Source organism: Pagrus pagrus (genome assembly GCF_965226575.1).
Source record: "Pagrus pagrus genome assembly, chromosome: 21".
Lineage (NCBI taxonomy): Eukaryota > Metazoa > Chordata > Actinopteri > Spariformes > Sparidae > Pagrus > Pagrus pagrus.
This window is the reverse complement of record NC_140208.1, coordinates 25,545,885-25,570,169: the sequence shown is the minus strand read 5'-3', so window position 1 is coordinate 25,570,169 and position 24,285 is coordinate 25,545,885. Positions and strand designations below refer to the sequence as shown.

Genomic DNA, 24,285 nt, shown 5'->3' with positions numbered 1-24,285 from the left:
CTCTCCAGTATAATGGAATTAGATGGCACCCAGCTAGTTAACTAAGCACAACCTTGGAGGATAGTGTTTACACAGAGCCCCTCCTGCTTGAGCACATGCATGTTTCCATTTGTGCAGTGATATAGTCACTGGGTGTTTTTGTTTTTTGGAGAGGGCAGTCGTTATTATACAAGTTACTGTAGCGTCTTATTTCTTGGGACCCAAGTTGGTGTGTTTTTGTTTTGACCCACCACCATGAACTGCATTATTGGCTGCCAGATCACCTTGTAAAACAACAGGCCTTGTGACATGACAAAATTCTTCATATTTGCCATTGACACAACACAGTCTTCTATTCAATATAGACTTTTTAATTTGTATTATACATGACAGTTCACTACAGGGCAGTTGTGAAAACAGTTCTTCCATTGTTTAGTGACAATAGTCTCAATTACACTTGTCATTTCAGTTAAATTAATCATCTGATTACACAGAGTCACAAAAGACAACTCCAGATGCAACAAAACAATCTGGCCATGTTAACATTGATATTGGATCCACAAAATAATAAACATAATTGCTGTCATTTTGTTCCAAAGTTGTATTCTTGATCTCGTAATGTACAGTTAGCACACATGCAGTGCAAGAGCATTGACATATAGTTTGATTGTAAGACTGACAAACAATGAGGTCAACAATCAGATCTGATAGATTACAATGAAATGACAAGTGTAGCCATAGAGTCATTAATCAATATAGAGCTGCTGCAAAGACAGTGGCATTATTAGAACTACATGACTCCAGATTTTTTTATTGAATAGCAGATACGTTCACCATGCTGTTTTTGACACTTATATATTCTGTATAATACAAAAGACATTGAGCATAACCCAAACTAAATGGAATATGGTGAATTACCATTATGTCTCACTAACTTGGATAATGTAATACTATAATCCAAGATTTTCATTCAGGCTTGTCATGATCAGTATTAGCACTTATCCAGGTCATTATCATGTTCCATATCTGCTCCCTGTTGCCAAACAGAAGCCAGCTGATTAATCCTCTTGAATAATTTAAATTTGCCGTAGTGAGTGACAGGATTTCTGGATCCTGAGGTGTACGAGCAGCCAGGTAAATTTCTCTCCAGCAGGAAGCAACAAACTTCTTTCCCTCCTCTCAGTGCACACAGTGAGGGAGGATGAAAGCAAAGCCATCCAATGAATTCAACTTTGATTCAATCCTTTCCGCTCTAGAAATTAAACTTCTTGCACTGGTGGTTCACTGTAGTGAATGGTTGAATGTCTTGATCCGCTCCCTTCATGAAGATATGCGACTTCTCTTCTGGGCTTTCCTCAGCAGGTAGACCAGACCCTGAGCAACAAATGGCCACAGCAGGAAGAGGATGGTCTGTCCTGACACATCGAATGGCCACCACCTCTCCTCCTGAGAGAAACATCAAACACCTCATTATTTATTATAGAACACAGGGCCAGGAGCTGTTATAATACAGTTAAAACCAGGGACAGACTACTGTGAAATATTTCAGCATCATGTATCTAACAACTGGCTTTCACTAAATACTTTTCAACTTTTGCTGTACAGTGGCTGCTGCAGTCATAAACAGCAATTAAAAGATAATGGCAAACCATTAAAGCAGAAAATCACTGCACTGCTGTCTGCCAGTGGCCATTTTTGCACTACCACCAGGGGGCATCAAAGTCATATTTTTTATATGCACATTAAAGGATAACTACCGTTTTTTACAACCTGGACCTTATTTCTAGCAAAATATATGATCATTTACTCACCCAGATAACTTTGGTGTCATTTGAAGTTGTTCGGACGAAATTAGATCCAGTGTAGCGCCGCGTATATCCATATAATGCAAGTGACGGGGCAGCGACACACAGCCTCTATATAACACATTATCTGCCACGAAACTAGTTCATATCACCAATATTTTGATACGATACGCTCGTGCTATTCCCCTCTGAGTCCGGGCTCGTCTGTTATCAACATCCGGGGTCAAACTAGCAGTAGCAGCTACAGGTAAACAAGCCGGGCTGTCGCGGGTGCGTGCGCAGCTCAGAGATGACATCTTCCAGGTCAGAGGTAGTAGGTCAACCTACAGACCCCGGATGTTGACAATAGACGAGCCCGGACTCAGAGGGGAATAGCACTAGCGTATCATGACAAAATATTGGTGAAATGAACTAGTTTCGTGGCAGATAATGCTCATAGAGGCTGCGCTTTGGGGCCCCGTCACTCGCATTATATGGATATACGCGGCGCTCCACTGGATCTAATTTCGTCCAAACGACTCCAAATGACACCAAAGTTATCTGGGTGAGTAAATGACCATATATTTTGCTAGAAATAAGGTCCAAGTTGTAAAAAACGGTAGTTATCCTTAAATGACTTAAATTAACTGTTCCCTTGTGTACCTCCTGAGGCAGTCTACTTGAAAAGGCTGTACACTAAACACTGACATATTATCACCTTATAGAGTTACTGTGATATTCACACATTCAGCGTAAACAGACAAACATGAGCATTTATTTGGGGTCATGTCTGTGTCCATCTGATGAACTTAAGTTTAATATTCACTCTCATTTTAACTCTGTTTTTGTCTCCACCAACTCCTGAGGAAATATTTGGCTCCGTAGCTGCTAAATGGTCCACTATATTCACCAGCTAGTCTCTGAATGTGTCTGTCTGCTGTTGTGGTGCTGAGCAGGTATATAGACAGTTTATCAGAGTTCAGAGAGACTGAACCAGAACAATGAGCTAAAAGATGCTACAGTTCTCTGTGGAGCTGAGGGGAACTGCAGAGCTGATGATAATTTTCTCTGAACCGTTCACATTGCATTTGGTTCATTGTTCATGTTAAAATATAAATGGTTGACAAATGATCCCAACTTAAGGTCCACTTTTCGAGCAGTTTCCACTGCTGTTCCCAAAGTCCAGAATTAACCCTCATTCTCACATTCTGCAGTTAGTTTGTAGACAATACCTTCAGTTTAAAAGGTTCAGGAATGAAGCCAACAGTGTAGTGACAGACTGCACAGCAAAGTGGACCTGCTCCTCTCTTACCTGCTGTTGTGAGGCTGTGGCTGCACACTGCAGGCATGGTCTCCACTCTGAACCCTGGGTCTGTCACACAGAGAACAACAGTGAGCTTCACACCACTGATGGCAACCTGAAGTGTAAGTCTGGTCATAGTTTTTATTTTTTCCATATTGACATCAGGTCTTGTACTAAGATTTATATTTGAAGCTTAAAGACAAAATCCATTAGTTTGCTATGGTAAGCTGAGTTTCGAATTTCTACGACACATTTGATGACTTCATAAGGCAGAATACATGTTCTTTACAAGTTTATGTAAACTTTTGACCACGACTGAACATTACCATGGAACATCATTTGGTTTCTCTCAATAACAATCCATCACTTTTGCCATCAATAAAGAACAATTATCAGACACATGCTCACATGTGTAGCAGCCAGCCTCTCCACCACCTCCAGCCTGTCCATCACGCTCCTCATGTCCTCTCTTAGCCTTCGCAGGGCCAGGATAATCTGCTGCTGTAGCTGAGCATCATGCAGCCTCTCCGTCCCTCCCTCTGAGCCGTCCCCTCCTCCTCGTCCTGCCCCACCACCACCACCACCTTGGGCCCCCCGCCTTGGACTGCCCTGAGGAACACCACCTAGAGACCACAATAGTCATTTGAATCATCATAATAATCATTTGATATACAAGATAAACAATACACACAGTAAGAACAATTTAAAGTGGAGCACTGCTCAAATGCAAAAATCTCATGGAAAAAGAGGGATACAAAGTTTCTTGCATTTTAGTCCAAATGTTTGATATTAAATTAATGAAAAAGTAATTATAAAATAACTTCCCATATCAAATAATTGTATTAAATAAATAAAGTCAAACAATAATTTGATATTTTTTATTTCAGAATGCCCTCTATCAAAAGTCTGTTTTTATTTCTTAAAGGTATAGTTGGTAATCCTGTTCAGAAACACTTTTTGTTATACTGGGTGAAATGGTCTTCCCACCCTGAGAGTAGTCCATACATAATGTGTTCAGAAAAAGGAAGGAAATAAATCAGACCTCTGTGGCAGCTGCAGGCCTGTAAAAACTCTGACCAATCCCTTCCTCTCGGTCCGAGTTGAAAGAACCAATCAGATGCCTTCATGTCTCGTCCTGCCTGCACCCCCCTCTGTCCCCCCCTCCTCCCTGCGCGCACTCATCACGTGTCACCGTTGCCGGATATATTCAGCACACTCCATATGGAGTTTATTTATTTTATTATTTATTTATTTATTTTTATTTATTTGTTTATTTCGGGCATGTCAGTTAGAACAATCATCATCACACATCATCTTGGTTAAAATCATACAGTACACATGGCCGAAAGGGAAAGCGGGAGAAGCAAAAGCTTATCTAGTCCCGCCCCCGTTACCCACAGAATACATTATTTTCATCATACTATTTTTCTTTTGACATTTTGACATAACATGTTTCAGCAGCAGGTAGCAATCAGAGCTGCATTCCAGCTCTAGACAGTCAAACAGACTACGTGTGTGTCTGCACATGTGTCCATATTAGTCCGTCATGAGTGAACAACAGTCTCGACTTGTTGCCTGGCATGTCACAAGGTGGTCCAATCGATAGAGATTATTTCAGTGATTTGGTTATTAACTGGGATGGTGTGAGAGCCCGTATTTGCCTTCTTTATTCATCCATCTCTTCTGCAGCTATCGCCGCGCTTAGCTTCGCCATGACCTCTTGATTTGTAACTACGTCTGCAGGAGATACACACTCCAGGTCAGAAGGTGGCGGTAATGCACACCTAACAGTTGTTTGCCAACAGCCATAAAACAACAGCAGAAGAAGAGTTAGCACAGTTAGCAGGAGAGAACAGTGGCAGAGGAAATGCAGCTAAAGTAGCACTTCCAGAAGTGATGCAGAGGTTGCTGTCTTTCTGTTGGACAGGTTAATTAGCTGTTTTGCCTCAGGGGGGATTTGTTATTTTCATGAAATATGTAACGTTAGCCAACTTAGCTACTTTTGCAGCTTGTATTAGCCCAATGCTAACGGCTCTCCTCTGCCCTGCTGATGGACTGTCTGATGCGCGTTCAAGTTTGTGGGGGCGGGGCTTTGGATGGAGCACTGACGGGAGGGGGAGAAGGGGGTGGAGCTTAGACGAGGTGCCACTTTCAAATCTTGCTAGCTCTCCAACATTACCAACTATACCTTTAATGGCATTTTTCATGACATCATGACTTTATTAACTTTCAGCCAATCACATGCATCCTCCTGCCTGTTGCAAGCTAGCAACCTCAACAACTGCTACCGCATTTAGCCAGTAAGCTCCTGTTAGCTAGGTCACAACACTGTCAAAAATAATTCTGAATCAACCAACCAGAGGCTGCCGCTGTCAACACAGTACACAGGACACAGTGTTGATGGAAGCAGCTAATGGTAGCTGGTTACTTCTTTATACAGATGTTACTCTGAGAACTGCACACAACCCTGAACTGAACTCTTAAAATCAAAAAGACAGACAGTCTGTCTTTATGGTAGCTAAAACCAGCAAGCTAACGCTGCTAACACTGCCTCTTCACCTTGATGCTGACAAATGAGCCTGTAAACCCAGAAACCAGCCAGCTAGAAAGGTAGCATGTGCAGCCTTGCTTAGCTGAGGTTTAACAGTTGAAGTGGTTTAATAACTGTGTCTGTGTCGGTGTCTACTTATGTGACGTATTCCCAATAATCACCACAGTGCCATGGTGCCCTTTCAGACTGCCAGAATGGCGAGGTTTATCAGACCTCACAGGCTTCATTAAAAAAGGACATTTAGGAACAGAGAGGAGTAATACAATAAATCAATCAAGTTATCCAGAGGCATATGGTTCTACTTTACAGAACTATGACCTTGAATAGTCTCTGTCTGACAAAAATGATTTTCAAAATCTTTAATTAAAGGATAGCATTTAGTATTTATCTTGACAGTGTCAAATATACAACATTATTCTCATCAGTCTATTAAGAAGAAGAGATGTTAACACCTGTGGATGTTTTGCTATAACTTTGTAGTGTTTGGATATTTCATAAACTTACACTTCTTCATCTCTATAGATTATTGTTGATCCTAAAACCAGCCTTTTGGTTAAGTTAGCATTTTTGCACTTCAAGTTCTTTTGTTACCAAGTCAAGAGTCAAGGTTTTTGAATGGGTTTTTCGGTAAAATACCTGAAACACGGTCTGTGGTTAACACAAGCTTAAGAGAATTTCATATTTTGTTCTCCAGCATAAAATACATCAGTAAGTAACCCCACTTTACGTGTCTTAAAAACGGCTGTTGCTAAATAAAATGAAAGAATGTCGGAGAAAACTCACTTTACCACTTGTACACTGATCAGTTTACAGTAAAGTGTGAATAGTATAGCGTAGTAAGACGCTTAGTGGTGGTGAAGTTTAAGTCATGTGACTGTGATATAACAATATTAATAATAATAATAATAATAATAATAATAATACATTTCATTTATAGCGCCTTTCAGGATACCCAAGGACGCTTAACAAAGTGGAACATACAAAACAAAGAATAGACATGTCTGGAGGCCCTGTGCACACAGTGGGGCGACGCAGGAGACCAAGAGATTCAATCCCAGTGATGGAGCCTGGGGCGAAGTGACAGTAGAGGTCCAGGAGCTCCTGCACTGAGCATCTGAAGATCACACCAGCAGCGGCGGAGCAGCGACCATCCAACATCAGCGCGAGCCGGGGGAGACCACAGTAGCAGAGGAGGGCGACACAGGAGCCAGGCGGCAAACAATCCTGAGGCCGTGGTGGAGGGAGAACCAGCGGAGTAATATTGGATAGCCCACAGAGCACTGAGCACGCCGGTTAGAAAGTTAGCGTTGCTAGGCTAAGCGGAGAAAGGTGACGTACACGGAGCCAATTGTTCAGGTGTGCAGCTTCCAAAGTTTGTAGCACAGCTAACATTTTGTTTTTACTTCGGATGATTTAAGTGGTATTCATATGGGAAGATTGTCTTGCTGAACAAAACAGTATAATGCTGTCATTTTTGCCACAGTTTACTCTGCAGTATTATTTCACACAGTTTTATTTGTATATTTTGCATTAAAAATGTATTATTTGGAGCAGCTTACGTTCTCTCCAGTTATGGTAGGGCGCTTCCCTCCCGGTGTCTCGACTCCTTCTGTTGGGGCCCTGACCCTTTCCATCCTCTGCCCCTTCTCCACCCTGACCTGCTCCGACCTGTCTGACCTCCAGACGGCCTTCCAGCTGCTGGCTCTGAACCGGAGATGACTCCAATGACTCATTGCCATTATGAAAACCATTGGACTTGACAACTGGATTCTGGAATCAGTATTAATGTACATGCGATGAAACTCTCCATTTACACTTTTCATTCATTACTTTTAACTTCATCTTCCTGTGAGTGAGTTGTACCTTGACGTTGCTGAGTTGCTCCACCGAGTCCACAGAGTCACAGAAGATCTCGCTCTCTGAGTCGCTGGTCAGCACCAAACCCTCAGACACACCAGAGTCTGCAGCAGCACAACCAGCACTTTATTGTTTTGTTTACAGAAAGCAGAATAGTCTATCCATTTAAAAAAGAAAATCTCCAATTATTAGTGGAAGATAAACAGGATCGTTATAGAAATTTTAACTTCATGACACGATTGACATAACTTTTCTTTGCTATGAAGTTGTACTAAGACAAACAGCATGGCAGGCTACACACATTTACAAAGCTAACTCTTAGAACAGAATTAGCCTAAAGCTGTGTTCTTCTTACCCAAAAAAATGTTCAGCTTTTTCAAAACAGTCCTGAGAGTATAAATCTGTAAATTCTGTCTGTGATCACTCAGTTTAAATGTTAAAATAGTCAAACACACAGCAGAGAATTTGTCATTAACAATGACTGCTGCTGACTGCAGTATTTATAAGATGAGATTAAATAATCAGAAATAACTATTTTATACCCATTCTGAGCTCTCGCCAAAGAAATAAATACATCAATGAAAAATGAAATGCCTGCTGTTTTCTGTGAATTTGGCTGGATGAGAACAGTCGAGCTTGTATCTTATCCAATTTCCTTAAAAACATTATTATGATTGTGAATAAAACAATTTTAAATGCTTGTCAGGTCCCAAATGATTGTTTTGTTTACCACTGTGTAAGAATTCTGACAGCTAATTCCAGCTTCTAATAAGGTTTGTCAGCCAATAGTATAACAGCGTTGGTATCATGTGGTATCAGTGTTTTGTCAGCATAACATCAGTTGCCAGTTTGTGGGAAAAAAACATAAAAATGTCTAATTTTTTCTACAGGATGCGCCCAGCATACTGTACTGCCCAAACATTAGCTAGCTTGTGTTAGCGACGTTTACATTAGCAAGCATTTTGCAACAGTGACTACGCTAAGAAACTGGAAACCAGTCGAGAGGCAGATGATTCGAACAACAGCGGTGTTGTGACGAGAATGCAATGGTAGAGATGGAGACACATTTAATGGCTGAATGTTATTAATAACACCTTTAAAGGGCTGAGTGTGTCTTTGAGTTCATTCTAAACAGGAAGGGCTCCATCTATTACCTACCATTAAGGATGATGTTGGCAGAGAGGTCTATAACCTCAGACAGGTTGAACTGATCCTGATCTGCCTCTGCCCTCTCTGGAAGAAAAGAGTCTTCTTCAGGGCTGCCCTGCTCCTCATCATCATCCTTCATATCTGCTGGCCTGTCAGCATGCTCACTGCCTTTCAAACCTACAGTAATGGACAAAGACCAGACAACCTGTTTAATGTCATCGCTCAATTCATCAGAATTGGATCATAGAGATGGGGCAGATCTCTTTTTAATCAAAGATGATTATCTCCCAGCAGATCTCAGTGCAGCCGTCAAGCTGCTCGGTCACTGCTGGTTAGAAAGCGACCCTCAGAGCCGCTGACCTTCTCTGATTGTTAGCAGTGACTCTGGAGGCCGTGGCATGTCATCAATCACCAGGTAGAGAGGCTCAAAGTGGTGGAAGAGTGTGGCCGTCTTCTCATTCATGGGCATGGTGTCGATGACCTGTAGAGTCAGTGGAAACCTTTATTGATCACTGGACTGCTTATTACAAACCCCTGTGTTCATCTGGCCGGGCGGCATGCTGCTGAGAAACTAATTTATCTTTTTAAATGTATAACATCACATTCACAATGTTACTGTGAACTGATTTGATTGGAGAGCTAAAAAAAAAAAAACAAGCAGCAACTTGACCAAAACAGACTTCATGTGATGCCCAAAAGGTGATTCCCTTTACATCAAAATGATTTGTGAGGACATCAATTAAAATGTAAATTGACTTATTTTCATCTGCCGTGTGTAGATAGAATCAGTAAAGCATTAAATTTAAATATATAAACAAAGTAAAAGTATCATGTACCTCCTGTGCTACTTTCTTCATCTCGTCCACATATGCTGCCATGGCTCTCTCACTGCTCATGTCTCCTAGTTGGCTCCAGGCATCCCTAACACATACAGGAGAACACTCAGTCAAACAAAACATCAACCATTACTCAATGTTAAACTACACCGGTTTTGACTATATAGTGTACTGTGCAACTGTGCTATTTCTTCACTTCACGTCACAAACATCACAAAAATGAGATGTATTCAATTAAACATATTGTGGGCTAAAAGCCAACACTTTGTATCCGACATCGACTCCGCCAAAGGTGCAACAAGCCACCGCTGCCATCAATACTTTTCAGCAATGTTCGCTCACTGAGGAACAAGATGGAGGAGCTACGCCTGAACACAAGGGTCTGCGATGAATACCGCGAGTCGTGCCTCATGATCTACACAGAGACCTGGCTTCAGGGAGATTTCCCAGATCCATTTGTTCAGGTACAAGGGTTCCCAAATGTTCGCATGGATAGGAATAATAACTCGGGGAAAACGAGGGGAGGTGGCATTTGTGTCTTTATTAAGGACTCTTAGTGCAGGAATTACACAACAAAAGACATGGTGTGCACTCCTGACCTTAAACTTACCCAGCATTTAATACTATACTCCCTCAGACCCTGTTGAACAAGCTGAAACAGATGGAGATGAACCCCTATATAATCAAATGGTACCATGCATTTCTCATAGGCAGACAACAGCAGGTGAAAGTTAACTCAACTCTCTCTGACATACAGGTTATAAGTACTGGAGCTCCTCAAGGCTGCGTAAGCTCTCCCCTTCTTTTCACATTATATACAAATGACTGTAGAAACCACTACACAAACAACTACATTATCAAGTTTTCTGATGATACAGCCATACTCAGTTTACTGACAAAAGATTCAGACATTGCCATGTATAAGTCAGAGATAGAAGAGGTCATGCAGTGATGTGGGGGGCACAACCTGCTGTTAAGCGTTAAAAAAACTAAAGAAATGGTCTTCAATACCAGGTCTGTTGCTGATCACAGCCCAGTTCTAATTAACAGGGAGAGCGTTGAGCAGGTAACAACATACAAGTACTTAGGTATTCACTTTGATTCTCAGTTACAATGGGCTCACCAAGTGGAGTATGTCTGTTCACGAACTAGTCAGCATCTGCATTTTCTGCGAAGGCTCAGGGTCCATGGAGTGGACAAAAGCATTGTGTTATTGTTCTACAGGGCAGCCATTGAATCTATCATTCGTTATGGCATCACAACATAGTTTGGTAACCTGTCTGTTAAACTCAAATCGTAACTCCAAAACCTGATCAGAAGGGCAGGAAAAATAATTGGCATGCAGCCCCCCTCTTCTCTTCAGGAGATATTTGAGGAGACAGCGAGGAAGCATGGCCTTAAAATCACCTTTGACCCAAACCACATCCTTCACAAAGAGTATGAGCTGATGCCTTCAGGCAGACGGTACAGGCTACCAAACTGTAAGTTGAACAGGTATAAATTTTCCTTAGTTCCACTACGTGCACATTGTGTGTATATCAGTCCTTCCAGAAAGAGTTTTTTTATGATTGTTGCGGGCAAAAATCCTTGATTATTCAGCACGTTTTCTTAAAAAACGCGATGGAATATGCGGGATATTTATGCAATTTTATCAGGGTTTTTTCTGCATTATAAATTTTGAGGCGACCGCCTCGCTGAAATTGTCCGCCGCCGCGCTGGAATCTTGATTGAAAATCAATGTAGTTCTATGGAAGCTCAGTGGCGCTGTTTTCAAATCGGTTCAACTCAACCGCAGCAGAAGGGTGCGTTTGATTTCAGCTCCAGGCGGCAAAATGACGTTGACGCGCTGCTTGTGTTCCCGCGGGGCTCATTGGGGCTCCGCTCCGGTCAAACCTTGTGCTGAGCGCGAACGCACCTCACTGGCGCAGAGCGACGCGGTGGTTTCATTTGCTGCTTGGCGACAGGAGGACTCCGCGGCACGTTTGAAACAGGTGAGGTGAATTATTTCGCATAAAAAACACAAAGTTTCATACAAAAAACCCATGTTTCACCCATATTTTATGCTTCACAGACCTCATAATGTCGCAGAAAATCAGCGACTTTTTTAATAAGAAAAGAGCAAGAGAGGATGAGGAGGACAGGTAGAAACAGTGCAGACGGACAACAGCTCAGGATATAATAAATAAATCAATAAAAACTTATCAAAGTCGGCTGGTAGTATTTTATGGGGGGGGGGGGGGTTGACACGCAGTCTCTCTCCCCCCCCGTGCGGCCGCCTCAGCCCAAATTTTGGCCAGAAAAAACCCTGTTTATGCAATGAAATTGCGGGAATTTTCAAAAATTGCGGGAACTTGCAAAAACTGCTGTTTGATGAATAAGAAAAAAAAAAGTGATTCCCCCAACACTCTGTTACTAGGCTCACTAGGCTACTACCTTAATGTAAAGAGTAATTTCTAATGACTTCCTATGATAAGCAAGCATACTACATCACAGAAAGTGCTGGGAATAATCAAGTTCTCAGCTTTCCGATGACGTCACTTCATAACGTTCCCAAGGCAACAGGAGGAAAATGGCTGCTCTTGTGTGAAGTAAACGCAACATTTTTTAACTTTCTGCGAAGATATATGTGACTTTTTTGCAACGAAAATGCGGGGATTATGAATTAATGCAAGCCCCGCATATTTTTGCGCATACTTTGCGCATTTTGCGCGGAAATCGCCGATTTATGCGGCCAAAGTGCAGCGTCTTTGAAAAACTGCGGCCCCCACATAAATGTGCGGACTTTGGTTGATTATGCGTTGAATTATGCGATCACATAATCGCGTTTTTCTGGAGGGACTGGTATATGGAGAGACTGTGTGCTGCTATGTCACCTGTGTTCTCTCGAATGACCAGGACAAATTTCTCCTAAGGGAGACAATAAAGGCTTATCTTATCTTATCTTACTTTGACATTTATTGAAAAAAATTTTTTTATTATATTATATTATATTATATTACTGTCCTTCTGGCCCAAAATAATTCGGAGCGACTCTATATTGGTTTAGATTAGCACAAAGCGTTCACCAAAAGCTTTCATTTGATATACATTTATAGTGTATCATCACTTGCACCACTCTGGTTCACACCCCTCCATTAGCAATATGAAGATAATATGCCAAATGTAATCTTCACAGATCTGATTAGCAGCGCCGCTTTATTATTATCATGTCACATCAACTGTTCAGTCTTGCTTCCTGCACCTTCACAAAATTTCAAAGTTTAGATCTTTTTCATCTGAGGAGAGCAGGAAAACTGTCTCTGTCCAAAAATGCCTTATTTTAAAAATGCATTCTCTTCAATCATTTTTATAACCTCAACCAAGGAGTAGGGCCCGACCGATATGGATTTTTTGGGGCCGATGCCGATACCGATTATTAGGGGGAAAAAAATCCGATAACCGATTAATCGGCTGATTTTTTTTATTTTTTTTATAAAGTTTTAAAATTGTATTAATTTAAGTAATATATCTACATATTTACTTTTTTTTTTTTAACAAATGGCTGCTTTTGAGCCTTTCAGACACTTCTATAAAGAATTAAAGGCAGAAAAATAATTTCAAATCCTTTTTATTGCTGAGTCAAGCAGCATATTAACATGACAACCATCCAACATTAGGCCTACAACAAGGCACCATTAGCTACTGCTCTTCACGCCGACAGGAGGACCGACTGATCATCTCAGTAATATACCACGGATTTATCATGAATCAAACTCGGACCAGAAAAGCGTTTTCAACTACAAGTCTTATTCCCTGCATTTTATTTCTGAAAATATCGGCGACAATCGGCGAGTTTTGGCCGATTACCGATTAGTCTCAAACGGGCTATAATCGGACGATTTAATCGGCTCGCCGATAAATCGGTCGGGCCCTACCAAGGAGGTTCAATTTTGGTTCTGTTTGTCAGCAGGACTACATTAAACTGGGTGGAAGGTTGTAGCATAAGCCAAGGAAAAGCCCATACAATTTTGGAGCAGATCCAAATCACAAGTCTGAATGATTGATCATTAGTTATCAACTTAATCACCAACCATTTTGATTTTGGAGACAATTCTCTGATGTCAGTTTGGTAAATGTGAATATTTTCTGGTTTCTTTCCTCCTTCAACAAATAATTTATTTTCTGTTGATTCACTGATTGATTAAGTGACCAATTTCAGCTCTGCAGAAGACCAAATACAAGATAGACGCTAGAGGCACCTTAATCTGTTAGAAGTGAACTGAACTGACAGGACATACAGAGTCCATCTAGTCAAACCCCACATTAGCCTCAGTGTTAGGCCATGTGTCTTGTCAGGATTTCTTTTTCTTTCTTTGTAAGACTGATCCTCTCTCCACCCACTAACTGTGTAACACAAACTCTGCTAACTGTTGACTTCAGTCTAAGTACTGTATAAGACTGTGTGTAACTGTGCATTAACTTGCAATATAAAACCCAAGTTGCTGCTCCTTAGCAAGAACCAAAGGTTGCAAACATTGACATAGTGTGAAGATTAACTGAATTATCTGACCTGAAGACAAAGAATCTAACCCACAGAGAGAACTTCACAACAAACTCAAAATGTAGCAGACTTGTGTCTGTCTACTGGCCAAATTAATGAAAAACCAACACATGAAAAAACTGTTTTCCAAATAGAAACATGATGCACATTATAAACTACATGGCATTCTATCAGTGTACGAAAGAAGACCACTTATTAGAGCAACTGAATAGCTTGTGTATCTGCTACTGAAAACTAATCTAGCTCTGATTACAATCATATACAAGTACACACACACACACACACACACACACACACACACACACACACACACACACAGACCATTTGTAGCGACCCACTGGGTCCCAGAAGCCAGGTCGAGGCACTACACAGGGTCCACACACGGCCTGCTTGTACAGACTGTAGAAGCGCAGCATCATCTCATAGGACGGCCGGTAGGAGCCTACAAGACAACAGGGGAAAATAGTGGCTGGTGTTCACTTTAGTTTCAGAGGAAACTAAAGCTGTGTTCAGAGATTTGAGAGTTTGTTTTTCGGGTTCACATAGCAAAGTGACATAAATGACACAGAACATCACTTAAAGTTCATCCAAAATGAAAATCCATTCCATTTTACTTTCCATCAGCATGAGGGTGAGTCGATAATGGCTGAATTTTCATTTTTGGGTGAACTGTTCCTTTAATGCAATAACATTTTGTTTGTTTGTTTTTTTTACCAGTGGTTGGCTTAAGTGGTGTTTGGTGAAGAGTATGGAAGATTATTATTGTTAACTTCAGAGACAGATGTGTTGCTCACTCTTTTATGAAAACAGCATTACACCAATTTCAGTAAAAAAGTGGCAGTTTAAGGCGACCTTCTGGAATGTTTAACAAATAATAAGCAGCCACAGAACAGTTTGACTTGCATCAAGTAATAATGATATGAGTTGAAATTGTATTCAAAGTCCTGTTAGATGACAATATTTCCAGGAGATAATGTTTAGTTGTTCAGGCTACATCAAGACAGTACCTTTTAAATGAAGTATGGTTTAGAGCTCTCTCTGCACAAGCCAGCACAGCATGAATCACAGCTGCACTAACAAGTCAACTGCTCCAAAGCTTCTGAGTGATACAGTTCAACCCTACAATAATACAGCTTCATAAACTGTTTCTACAGTCTAATCGGCAACAAACTTCCTGTCACACGTGTGTGAGTTAATGCGATGGCTACAAGAGGCTACATACCATTCTTAGGGAGGTTATGGATGACATCCACAGCAGCCTGAAACCGTTTCTGGTGATCAACCATGGGCTCTGCCATGGCAGGGACCGGCATGACACTTTGACTTGTTTAAACTAGCTGGAGGGACGAGTGCAGCCGGAGCTGAGAGAGCACACAAACACAGCTGTAGCAAGAAAAGTCAGGGGAGTGGAATCAAAAAGTAACATTACATGACACACATTTTGATCTAAGTCACACGTACGCAACACTGAACACCATTTACTATGATTGTATAATTCTTTAATTTAAACAATTTCCCCCCGGGGATTAATAAAGTATTCTGATTCTGATTCTGGTTCTGATTCTGCTTTTTCACATTTGAGACACACAAGTTAAGGTCAGTAAAAGAAAATTCCTCTCCCTACTTTGACTTTAATGTTTAAGTGAAAACTAATCTCTATAAGTCACACAGACTTATCAAAAACATAAAAAACACAAAATAACTTATTGCTTAAAAGTTCCATGAGCAACCATTCACTGGTTATGAAACAGTCTTAACTTAAAACTGATGCCTCTATACGACCTTCCATAAGCAAATAAGACCAGCAATGAGGAGATTGGCTATGACTGTTTAGTTATTATTCTTAATGCCTGTCACCATATCAGATTCTGACTATTCCAGGTTGCATAAGTCATTAAATTAAAAACAATGTTTATGGCAGATTGCTGAGGAGGGATTGAGGAGTCTCACAGCCAGTGCGTGGTGGTACAGCAATAAAATCAAGTATACTTTGTTTACCCATCGTCATTTTTTATCTACAGGGGCCACCGGAATCAACTAAAAATGAAAGTTCCTTGTAGCAGCTTTAAGCATTCAATCAGTTAAAAGTCAAAATTAGGCAGCCTTCAGTCTGTGTGGATCGGCCTGTAGCAGCTCCCCATATGTTCCTTTGTAACACTGTTATGGCTCGGTCTAAGCCGACTGAGATTTGAACTGTGACTGATATGAGGCACTTCCAAGATATTATTACTGATCTTAACATTCTCTGAGGAACATTCAGTGCCACGAAATGTTCTCATATCCTTCCCCTGGTTGTCACTTTTCAGAAACTGTGAAACTTCATTAATTGGAATGTTTGTGTTCATGATGTGTTTTTTTATTATTATTATTATTATTTGTGGTAAAATAATTTGTGGTAGAACAGTTTCCTGTATACGTCAGATACAGCTATATTTAATCTAAAATCACTAGAAACACCTTCATTAATTTCATTTGTATCAATTTGTACAGATTAGCTTTCCATTTGCTAAGCACTACGTTGTAGGCACAGTACTGTGCTCGTATGGCCCACTGTTCCTCAGAGGAGATTTATTGGGTAAGAGGTTAATCCAGCGCCTACATACTCCACTCAATGTTTTCTAATGCTTCAACATTTTCGGTAATTTCATGCCGAACTGGAGAATTGCAATTGGATTAACTAAAAGCGGACAAATGATGTTCTGCTGCATAATAATGCCGAGAAAAAATAGTTTACCAAAAGAAAGTTAAGTTTGATAAGACAAAACAAGAATGTGAAATGCAACCTGTATATAAGAAAGTAAGCCGAGCTAGCTAACTTAGTTAACCAAGTTGGGAACCCCAGTGTAGCATAGCAGTAGCTAGCTTGTTAACTTGTCTTACCTCACTGGACGTGTGCCATCGCCAGCAATAAGTTAACAGGAGGTTTGGTCTTTATCAGAGAGACCACAACAATATGAAAATGCTCACTGAGCCGACTGAGAATTGTGGTTTCGGCTATTTATAGGTTTAAAGCACTTTGACGGTGAAACTGCCCACGGATGGACCTGGGCTGCTGCATAGAGGACTTCCGTGTCAAGTCACATGACCCGTCTTTGACCGCGCCCACCCGGATATTTAAAGAGACCCTACCCCAGACACCTCCATATGTAAATAAATAAAATAAAATAAAATAAAATAAAATAAAATAAAATAAAATAAAATAAAATAACAAAACATAAAATTAAATTATAAATTCCAAAACTCAGACTCATATAACCAGTAGGCTACCTTCTTTTGTAGTAGTATATGTGTATGTGTGTATATACTGTATGTATATTTGTGTAGGCTACAAGTGTATATTGTTTTTTCCCTTTATTCATCCCGTTAAATTAAAATTTAACTATTCACTTAATTTCTTTATATTTGGTTATTTGAATACAAAAATCTACCTACCCCCGCCATGCCTCAGTAATCTTAAACTCAGTTCTGAAACGGATATTTCTGTTTTTTAATTTCAATCCTCATCATAGTTTAAACTCCAATGTAGCGGAGGCTACTTATTCTTATTCATTCCCAAGAAATATCTTATGTAGTTCAGATGGCTGCACAGAAGCTATTTCAGATCGATAGAGCCATCAATTCATTAAAGACCCGTCATTATGCAGCACCATTGCCCCAATTACAACAGACAGCAGAGGAGAGACTATTTTCAGTTATCAGTCCGTTCATCACTTAGACTGTAATTTGGATAAAATTAGAGATTAGTCGACCGAGAAGAGGACGGCTCATTCATGTAACACAAGAGCGTTTCTCTCCAGTCTGTAATCCGTTTAAATTCCGTCTGACGTCAAGTTGACAGAGACACGTACAAAAACCGGAATTGTCAAGAGTGTGCCTTCAGAACAAAAGCTTAAGGATCGATAGCTTGTGAATGATGAGTTTTCACCCGAACTGGAAATACGGAGTAAATATCCTTGGGGGGAAATAATTTGTTTAAATTTTGCAATTACATTTATCATATTTGGGATGCAAACCTCCTCTCACATTATGGTGCCATTTATAGACCCAAAGGGCTAATATTTTGGTTAACGTTAAAAATAAAAGCATGTCAAAAGTATTTTTGGTAAATAATGTTACATGAAGGACATCAGCCTCTATGGAGTTTGGGAAGAGGTCCAACTCTTTCACACACAATAAGAGCACAGTCAATATGCTACTAATCAGAAGCCTATTTAATAAGATCTTGTCTTCTCAAAGAGATTACTTTTCTTTGTGAAACAAATAGTCAGACTATCATCCTTTCAATGTACAGAGGGACTTCCTATCATTTGATACCAACAGAATAAAATTTGCCATGATGAGGACCAACTGTATGGCTACTTGTACTATACTAGCCTATATACTTTACTATATACTTTACTATTACTGTATCAGTAATAGTAAAGATATGGTGTAAAAATTACATTTGTAAAAGTGAAAGTCACCAATTCAAATAGATACTTGAGTCAAAGTCTTAAAGAATCTGATAATGAATGCAAAAGCAACAGAATGTCTAATTTAATATTCACCATTTTTCTGATTCAAAAATCAAAATCAATATTCTTTCAATCTAACTGCCAACAAAATGATTTTTAAAAGGTGCTACTTTGGCTCTGATATACCATGCAATCGGCAAAGCAGTGTATAGGAAACTACATGGAAACTTTAATCTCAAGTGAGCTTTTCCAATGACAACAGTAAGCTCTGTCCACAGTGGAAGACCATGATGGGGTTGAAAGCCCACGAAAAAGCTAGTAAATGGAACTCAGTTAAGTATATTGTCAAGTCATAATAACATTTATAATATGCACTCACAATTAATTATTTTAGGACCTAAAGTATTCATAATTGTAATTATCACATTATAACGACATATGCACTAACGCTGACATCCAAGCGACTTTCAGCTACAATTATTTTGAAAGTCATCCCAGGAAGCCATCGTGTGCTGTTGTTGACGCATTTGATTCGTTCAGCTCTGTGTACATAAATCCAGTGACAGTGACATCAGCAGGCTGGACGTCTGGACAGACGTCTGCTTCCTCCTCCAGGATAAAACCATGCGGAGCAGCCTCCGAGGAGACGCTCACACTGTCCTCCTGCAGGAGCTCCACACGGCTCACCCTCTACACTGCTGATCTCCTGCCGACCTGACGAACAGCACACGACCCGGCCACAGGGAAGCCAAAGGAACTGACGGGAGGTTGAGTGAAATAAAGCGCAGCTTCCTAGCGAAATGTTGGGCAACAGAAAGAAAGCAGCCCCGGTGAAGAACGGAGCCGGGACGTCCGAGTCAAAGGCCATCGATCCTCTGAGGAATCTGGGTGAGTGTTGATGTTACAGCTCCTTAATGTGAACGTTTTTAATGATCAAGGCGTCTCTCTGTGAGAAGGTAACAGTGATAAATCCTCCTGGAGCAGTCACTGACTGGACCGTTATCTCCCCCCTCCTTCTGATTGCCGGACAGCAGCACTGATGAGGAAGGTAATCTGATTGGGAGATAATCGGAATGTGAGCCTCCACAAGATAAAACATTTAACAGTGAACAGTTAAATAAATACTTTTGCCTCAGACTGTTATTTGGAGACCTGTGTTATATACTGTCGGTCAAAAAGAAAGATTGACGCTTTGCAAATTGTACACAGGCTACATGAGCTTTTTAATAAGCATTTTAGAAAAAAGCTTTTAGAAAATATTTATGTTTAATAAATAATATAATATATACTTGTATATATATATATATATATTATATAGTTTGTCTTATTGGAAAACATGTACGCCAGTACCGATATATCTGTGATATGCCAATATCAACCATTAATGTCGGCCATGGATATATCAGTCAGGTTCAAACAGGGGTCTGTGGTCTCATTTGAGACAGTTTTGGGGTCCCTGAAGTGAAAAGGTTTGAGAGCCACTGGTGTAAATACGTGTTATAAATCATGATGTACATACTGTTGAAGTGATGTAACATTTATTTATTTATTTATTTATTTTTATTTAAACTAAAGGTTGCAACAAACGATGAATAGGTTGATTATTTTTACATTTAATTAGAATAAGAGTCCAAGGTGATGTCTTCAAATTGCTTCTTTTATCAGCCCAGCAGTCCAGAATCCAAAGGTATCACATTTACAATGATATAAGAAAGCAGCAAAACCTTACACTGTAGAAGTTGAAATCAGTTAACAGTTTTGCTTCCTGTTTTCTAAATGACTTCAAATTGACATCCGTTTTACGCCAACTATTCAGATGATCAACTAATCATTAACTCTAATAGTATGTTTGATTTCATGAAATTAGAGCTAAAAGGTTGACGTACAGTCGTTCATCACTGACTGGAAGTCAGTTTACTCTTGTTTATTACATGTTAACAATATTTAGTGTAGGTTGGATCGCTAATATTTCCCAGCATGTTTGTAGAACAGTAAATTGTAAATGTTGTAAATTACCTAAAAGTCATACTTAAGTTAAAAAAAAAGAAAAAGTTATCGTGTTCAAATATTACTTTGGTAAACTTGAAGTCACCGATACAAATAGTATTTGAGTATCTGACATTACATGTGCAAAAGTATCAAAAAGTATTAAAAGTAATGTTCTGGCACTGTACTCTACTGAACTTAAGTCTCAAAAGTTTGAGTAAAAGTAAATTATACATATATTTACATCGATGTATGCGGTATACTGTATAGTACGGGTCGGCTGATTACCTGCCTGATGGATTATCAGATTCATATCAGAGCAGATAATTTAAAATGTCCTATTGGCTCTGATGCAACAGGCTATCCCAAAAGTAATTAGTTACTAAAGTTATGGAATAACTGTAGTAGAGTAAAAAGTACATTATTTGCCTCCAAAATGTTGTGGTGTGGAAGTATAAAGTAGCAGAAATATGCAACTAAAGTAGAAATACCTAAAAGTTGTACTTGTACAGGATTTGATTAAATGTACTTAATTACATTCCATCGCTTGTTGTAGCTCTCTCAGTAATATACATACTTTTTTGAAGTTACGATCAGAAACTTTTCAAATCACAAAATCCAAAAGGTGGAGGGTGCAGCTCAGGCCGAGGTGTGTGCCCTCGCCTGGCTGCTTCCCCTGATCTCTGCACCTACAGCCAGACTAACCAGCTGCAGTAGAGTTTGGCTGCAGACATGGTTGTGTCAAGTTTTATTCCATTTGGCCCTTGTGTTGTCTGTCAGGTAGGCAGGTATGAATATAGCTGGTGTATCCTGGAATCCATCAGAGACAGCACAGTGCAGCTTCTGTTCTGTAGTGACGTGCTGTGTATTTGTCCTGACTGATTTTAAACTTTGGTTATATAACAAACATTTACCAGCTGTTCAAGCAAATTTCTTTCTCAACCAAAGGATATATTTAGGGCAACAGGTTTCCAGGTTCCAGTCAGCACTTTAACTGCTGTACTCCTGCTGCTTTTTGGGGTTTGGTCAATGTGTTAGCACAGTACACAGCACTAACAAAAAAGCATTTTGATTTAATTGTTAATGCTCAGAGAACTAAAAAACACAAATGGAGATGCTGATGGTTGTGATAATACCTTTTTTAATTAAAATGAAAGGTTTACTCAAGCATTCATATTTGATTTCCAGCCCCATGGTTTGGGATAGCACAAACTCACTAACTGTGTTTTACAGAAGAATTAGAAGCAGAGATACACCAACACAATCAGTAATTTCCCAATGAAAACTGTCAAACAGTGTGTTCAGTGGATTATCCACAATAACTAGGACATTGTGTCTGGAAAGAGATTTTGATGTGCTAATGGTGAATTTTCAATATTACAAGCAGCACAAATGAAGTTCCATTCACTAGCTTAGTTTTTGGGTTGCTTTTTTCGCAATGTTTTTGCAATTTGGATCAGCTGACCCTTTAATCTTTACCAGGTATTCAGAGCTGTAACCTGTTGTTAAACCAATCAACTTAAACAGTTTTTAGGTTTGTCAGCCAGATAATTAGCCAGTAGGATGGTGATCTTAACTAGTGATTTAGCTCTGGTTTATATGGTAAACAGCAGAGAAGCGAACCATGTCTACTGTTATCTACGGGTGACTAAGCTGAATCTTCTATCACGTGTTCACAGCTTTGAACCTTTAAAGGATGAGTTTACCCAAAAAAATAAAATCCAGTCTTTATCTACTCACTCCAGTGCTGATGGTGATCTAGTGAAGTTTCATAGTTCACAAAACAAAACAGCATTGCAGCATTCTCTTAAACAACTTAAGTTGCTGGGGATCTCAGAGATCCCAAATTAATTTGAAAAGACAGTATGTACATCCTCAGCACACGATGGAGCTTGGCCTTGTGCTTACACTTTTAGATCAAATTGACTTTAAAAAGCTCCCAGGGCCTCTGGAGACTAGGATTACACCTGACTAGCTGTATGGAGATATTTAATGTTTTGTTTTAGTTTGTTTTTTACATTTTAAAACAAGTCCTCAACTACTTCAGTTGCTTAGGAGGATGCTGCAACACTGTTTTGCTGGGAAGCTCCACAATTTGTTTTGACTACAAAACATCACCCAACTTTGCATCATCGTTAGAGTGAGTAGATAATAACTGAATTTTTATTTTGAGGTGAATATAATTGGCATACGATAAATCAAAACCCTCAAAAGCCTCAAAACCCTCCACAGATATGTCTACACAGAAAATACCAGCAGCAGCTTCGAGTCTCTAAATGTCAGAGAAACATACACAGACACTATACAGTATATGTAGAGATATAGAGCAGCAGCATCTACAAATATAGATCTGTGGTTGACTTGTCTGTTTACAACATCCAGCTGAACGCACTCAAACAGAGTGATGTACAACTGCAACAAAGGCTTTTCAACACCATAAATTAATCTACCAATTATTTTTCTCGATTAGTAAATAGTTTAGTCTATAAAATGTAGAGAAAAAAAGGACAAATGCTTGTCATAGGCATGTAGAAGGCAAAGTGATGTCTTAACACTGCTTGTGTTGTTTTACTCACAGTTAGACAATCCAAGTGTATTCAGAATGGCTGACATTCACTACTGTTATTAAAATGTCTTTATCATCCCTGATTACTGCACTGTGGAGGTGGGTGTGTTTGTTTGTTCTTCAGCGTTTCCACTTCACTGGGACTTTTATTCTGCACTAGCTAAGTTCTGAGTGTTTTCAGTCTCCTGTGATCTGTGAATCAATTCCTGTCCTGTAATCTACTCTGAATATGTGCAGGATGTGAATTCAATCCTCAAAATATAAATGCCTGGTAGAAATCTGAAGCTTGGTAGAAATTCCTCATTTTCCAAAGGTGTTAAGCCTGAGCTTGGTCTCTGCATATAATATATTGTGTTACAAAAATGTCCAAACCTGTTTCCATTAACCAAAGTTCTGTCTGACAAGATTTGATTAAAGCAGTCTATCAGAACACAAGTTCGGACTTCTGAATGCTCCCATAATGTACATTTTAATTTATACAGCTTGGAAAAAAACATGTCCATATCAGTGTTAACTAACTGCACACAGTACTTCTCCTTGTAATGGCTCTGACCTTAAAAACAGTTCAGTTAAGTAAATCAGTTAAGCTAGTGGTTCTCAACCTTTTTTGCACCAGCAGCCCCTGGAGGGCCATACCTCCTCCAATTAGAAACGCTGAGTTCAGCAGTAGTTACAGAATACAACCTGCACTGTTTAATCTGAAAACATTTCCATGTGCTAACATTTAAAGTTCATTATTATTATTTGAGGAAGTGTTCATCATTTTGGGAAAGACACTTAATTTGCTTTCTTAGAGTGTTAAGAGGAGAAGAAAACCATACGTAACACACAGACGTGAGATTTATATGTAACTTCTCATCTGCCTGTTGGAGTGAAAGTAAATATGCACATTTTGCCCACATTTTAAAATGTTGTTTTAAAGGTCCCATATTATATTCACTTCCAGGTTCATACTTTTAATTTGGGTGTCTTCTAGAAAATGTTACATGCTTTATCATTATTATTCACATTATTTCTCTCATACTGTCCATTGCATCTCTTCAGTCTCTATCTGATCTGTCAATTCTCACAGGCCTAAGCAGGCACAGCCCTATGTTTCTCTGCTGTGCTGGTGGTGTTGCTGAACCTTAAGAAAGTCCTTCCGACTTCCTTAAGATTCCGTTTCTGAAAATGGGCTGTGTGCACTTCTTTGTGGATTGAGTGTTTTGAGACTGTCACAGTATTTACTGTATCTCACACCTAGACCATATTTCTAATCAAAAAGACATGGAAATCTTACT

The 24,285-nt window shown here is 39.7% G+C and overlaps 2 protein-coding genes across 7 annotated transcripts in view; one reads left to right on the top strand and one right to left on the bottom strand.

The window, feature by feature from the left end:
* Positions 1-773: 773 nt before the first annotated feature.
* On the bottom strand, positions 774-17,063 carry acbd4 (acyl-CoA binding domain containing 4). Of its 6 annotated transcripts, none has more exons than XM_084342452.1 (11): positions 16,880-17,063; positions 15,222-15,382; positions 14,321-14,441; positions 9,460-9,544; positions 8,984-9,104; positions 8,633-8,800; positions 7,481-7,578; positions 7,177-7,387; positions 3,475-3,689; positions 3,076-3,135; positions 774-1,425 (listed from the first exon to the last, which is right to left on the bottom strand). In XM_084342452.1, exons 2-11 carry the CDS (start codon positions 15,310-15,312, stop codon positions 1,300-1,302), a joined length of 1,296 nt encoding a protein of 431 aa, XP_084198578.1. In that variant the 5' UTR covers positions 15,313-15,382; positions 16,880-17,063; the 3' UTR covers positions 774-1,299. The 6 variants fall into 6 exon arrangements, with proteins under 6 accessions (XP_084198578.1, XP_084198577.1, XP_084198580.1 ...); XM_084342451.1 differs by having other exon boundaries at positions 15,222-15,360; XM_084342454.1 differs by having other exon boundaries at positions 7,177-7,321; positions 15,222-15,360.
* Positions 17,064-19,030: 1,967 nt separating this feature from the next.
* The window catches only part of LOC311250912 (1-phosphatidylinositol 4,5-bisphosphate phosphodiesterase delta-3-A-like), a 32,881-nt gene continuing 27,626 nt past the window's right edge, over positions 19,031-24,285 (top strand). Inside the window, exon 1 of the mRNA XM_084343058.1 lies at positions 19,031-19,341. Coding sequence (XP_084199184.1) covers positions 19,254-19,341 — 88 coding nt within the window. The 5' untranslated portion in view covers positions 19,031-19,253. The remainder of the gene's footprint in view (positions 19,342-24,285) is intronic.

Coding starts and splice junctions, on each gene's coding strand:
- acbd4 (XM_084342452.1), bottom strand. CDS start 15,312: ATGCCGGTCCCTGCCATGGCAGAGCCCATGGTTGATCACCAGAAACGG. Junction 3,690..7,176: donor CTACCATAACTGGAGAGAAC/GTAAGCTGCTCC, acceptor TGTGGTCTCTAG/GTGGTGTTCCTCAGGGCAGT. Junction 3,136..3,474: donor AGAGGCTGGCTGCTACACAT/GTGAGCATGTGT, acceptor TCTGTGTGACAG/ACCCAGGGTTCAGAGTGGAG.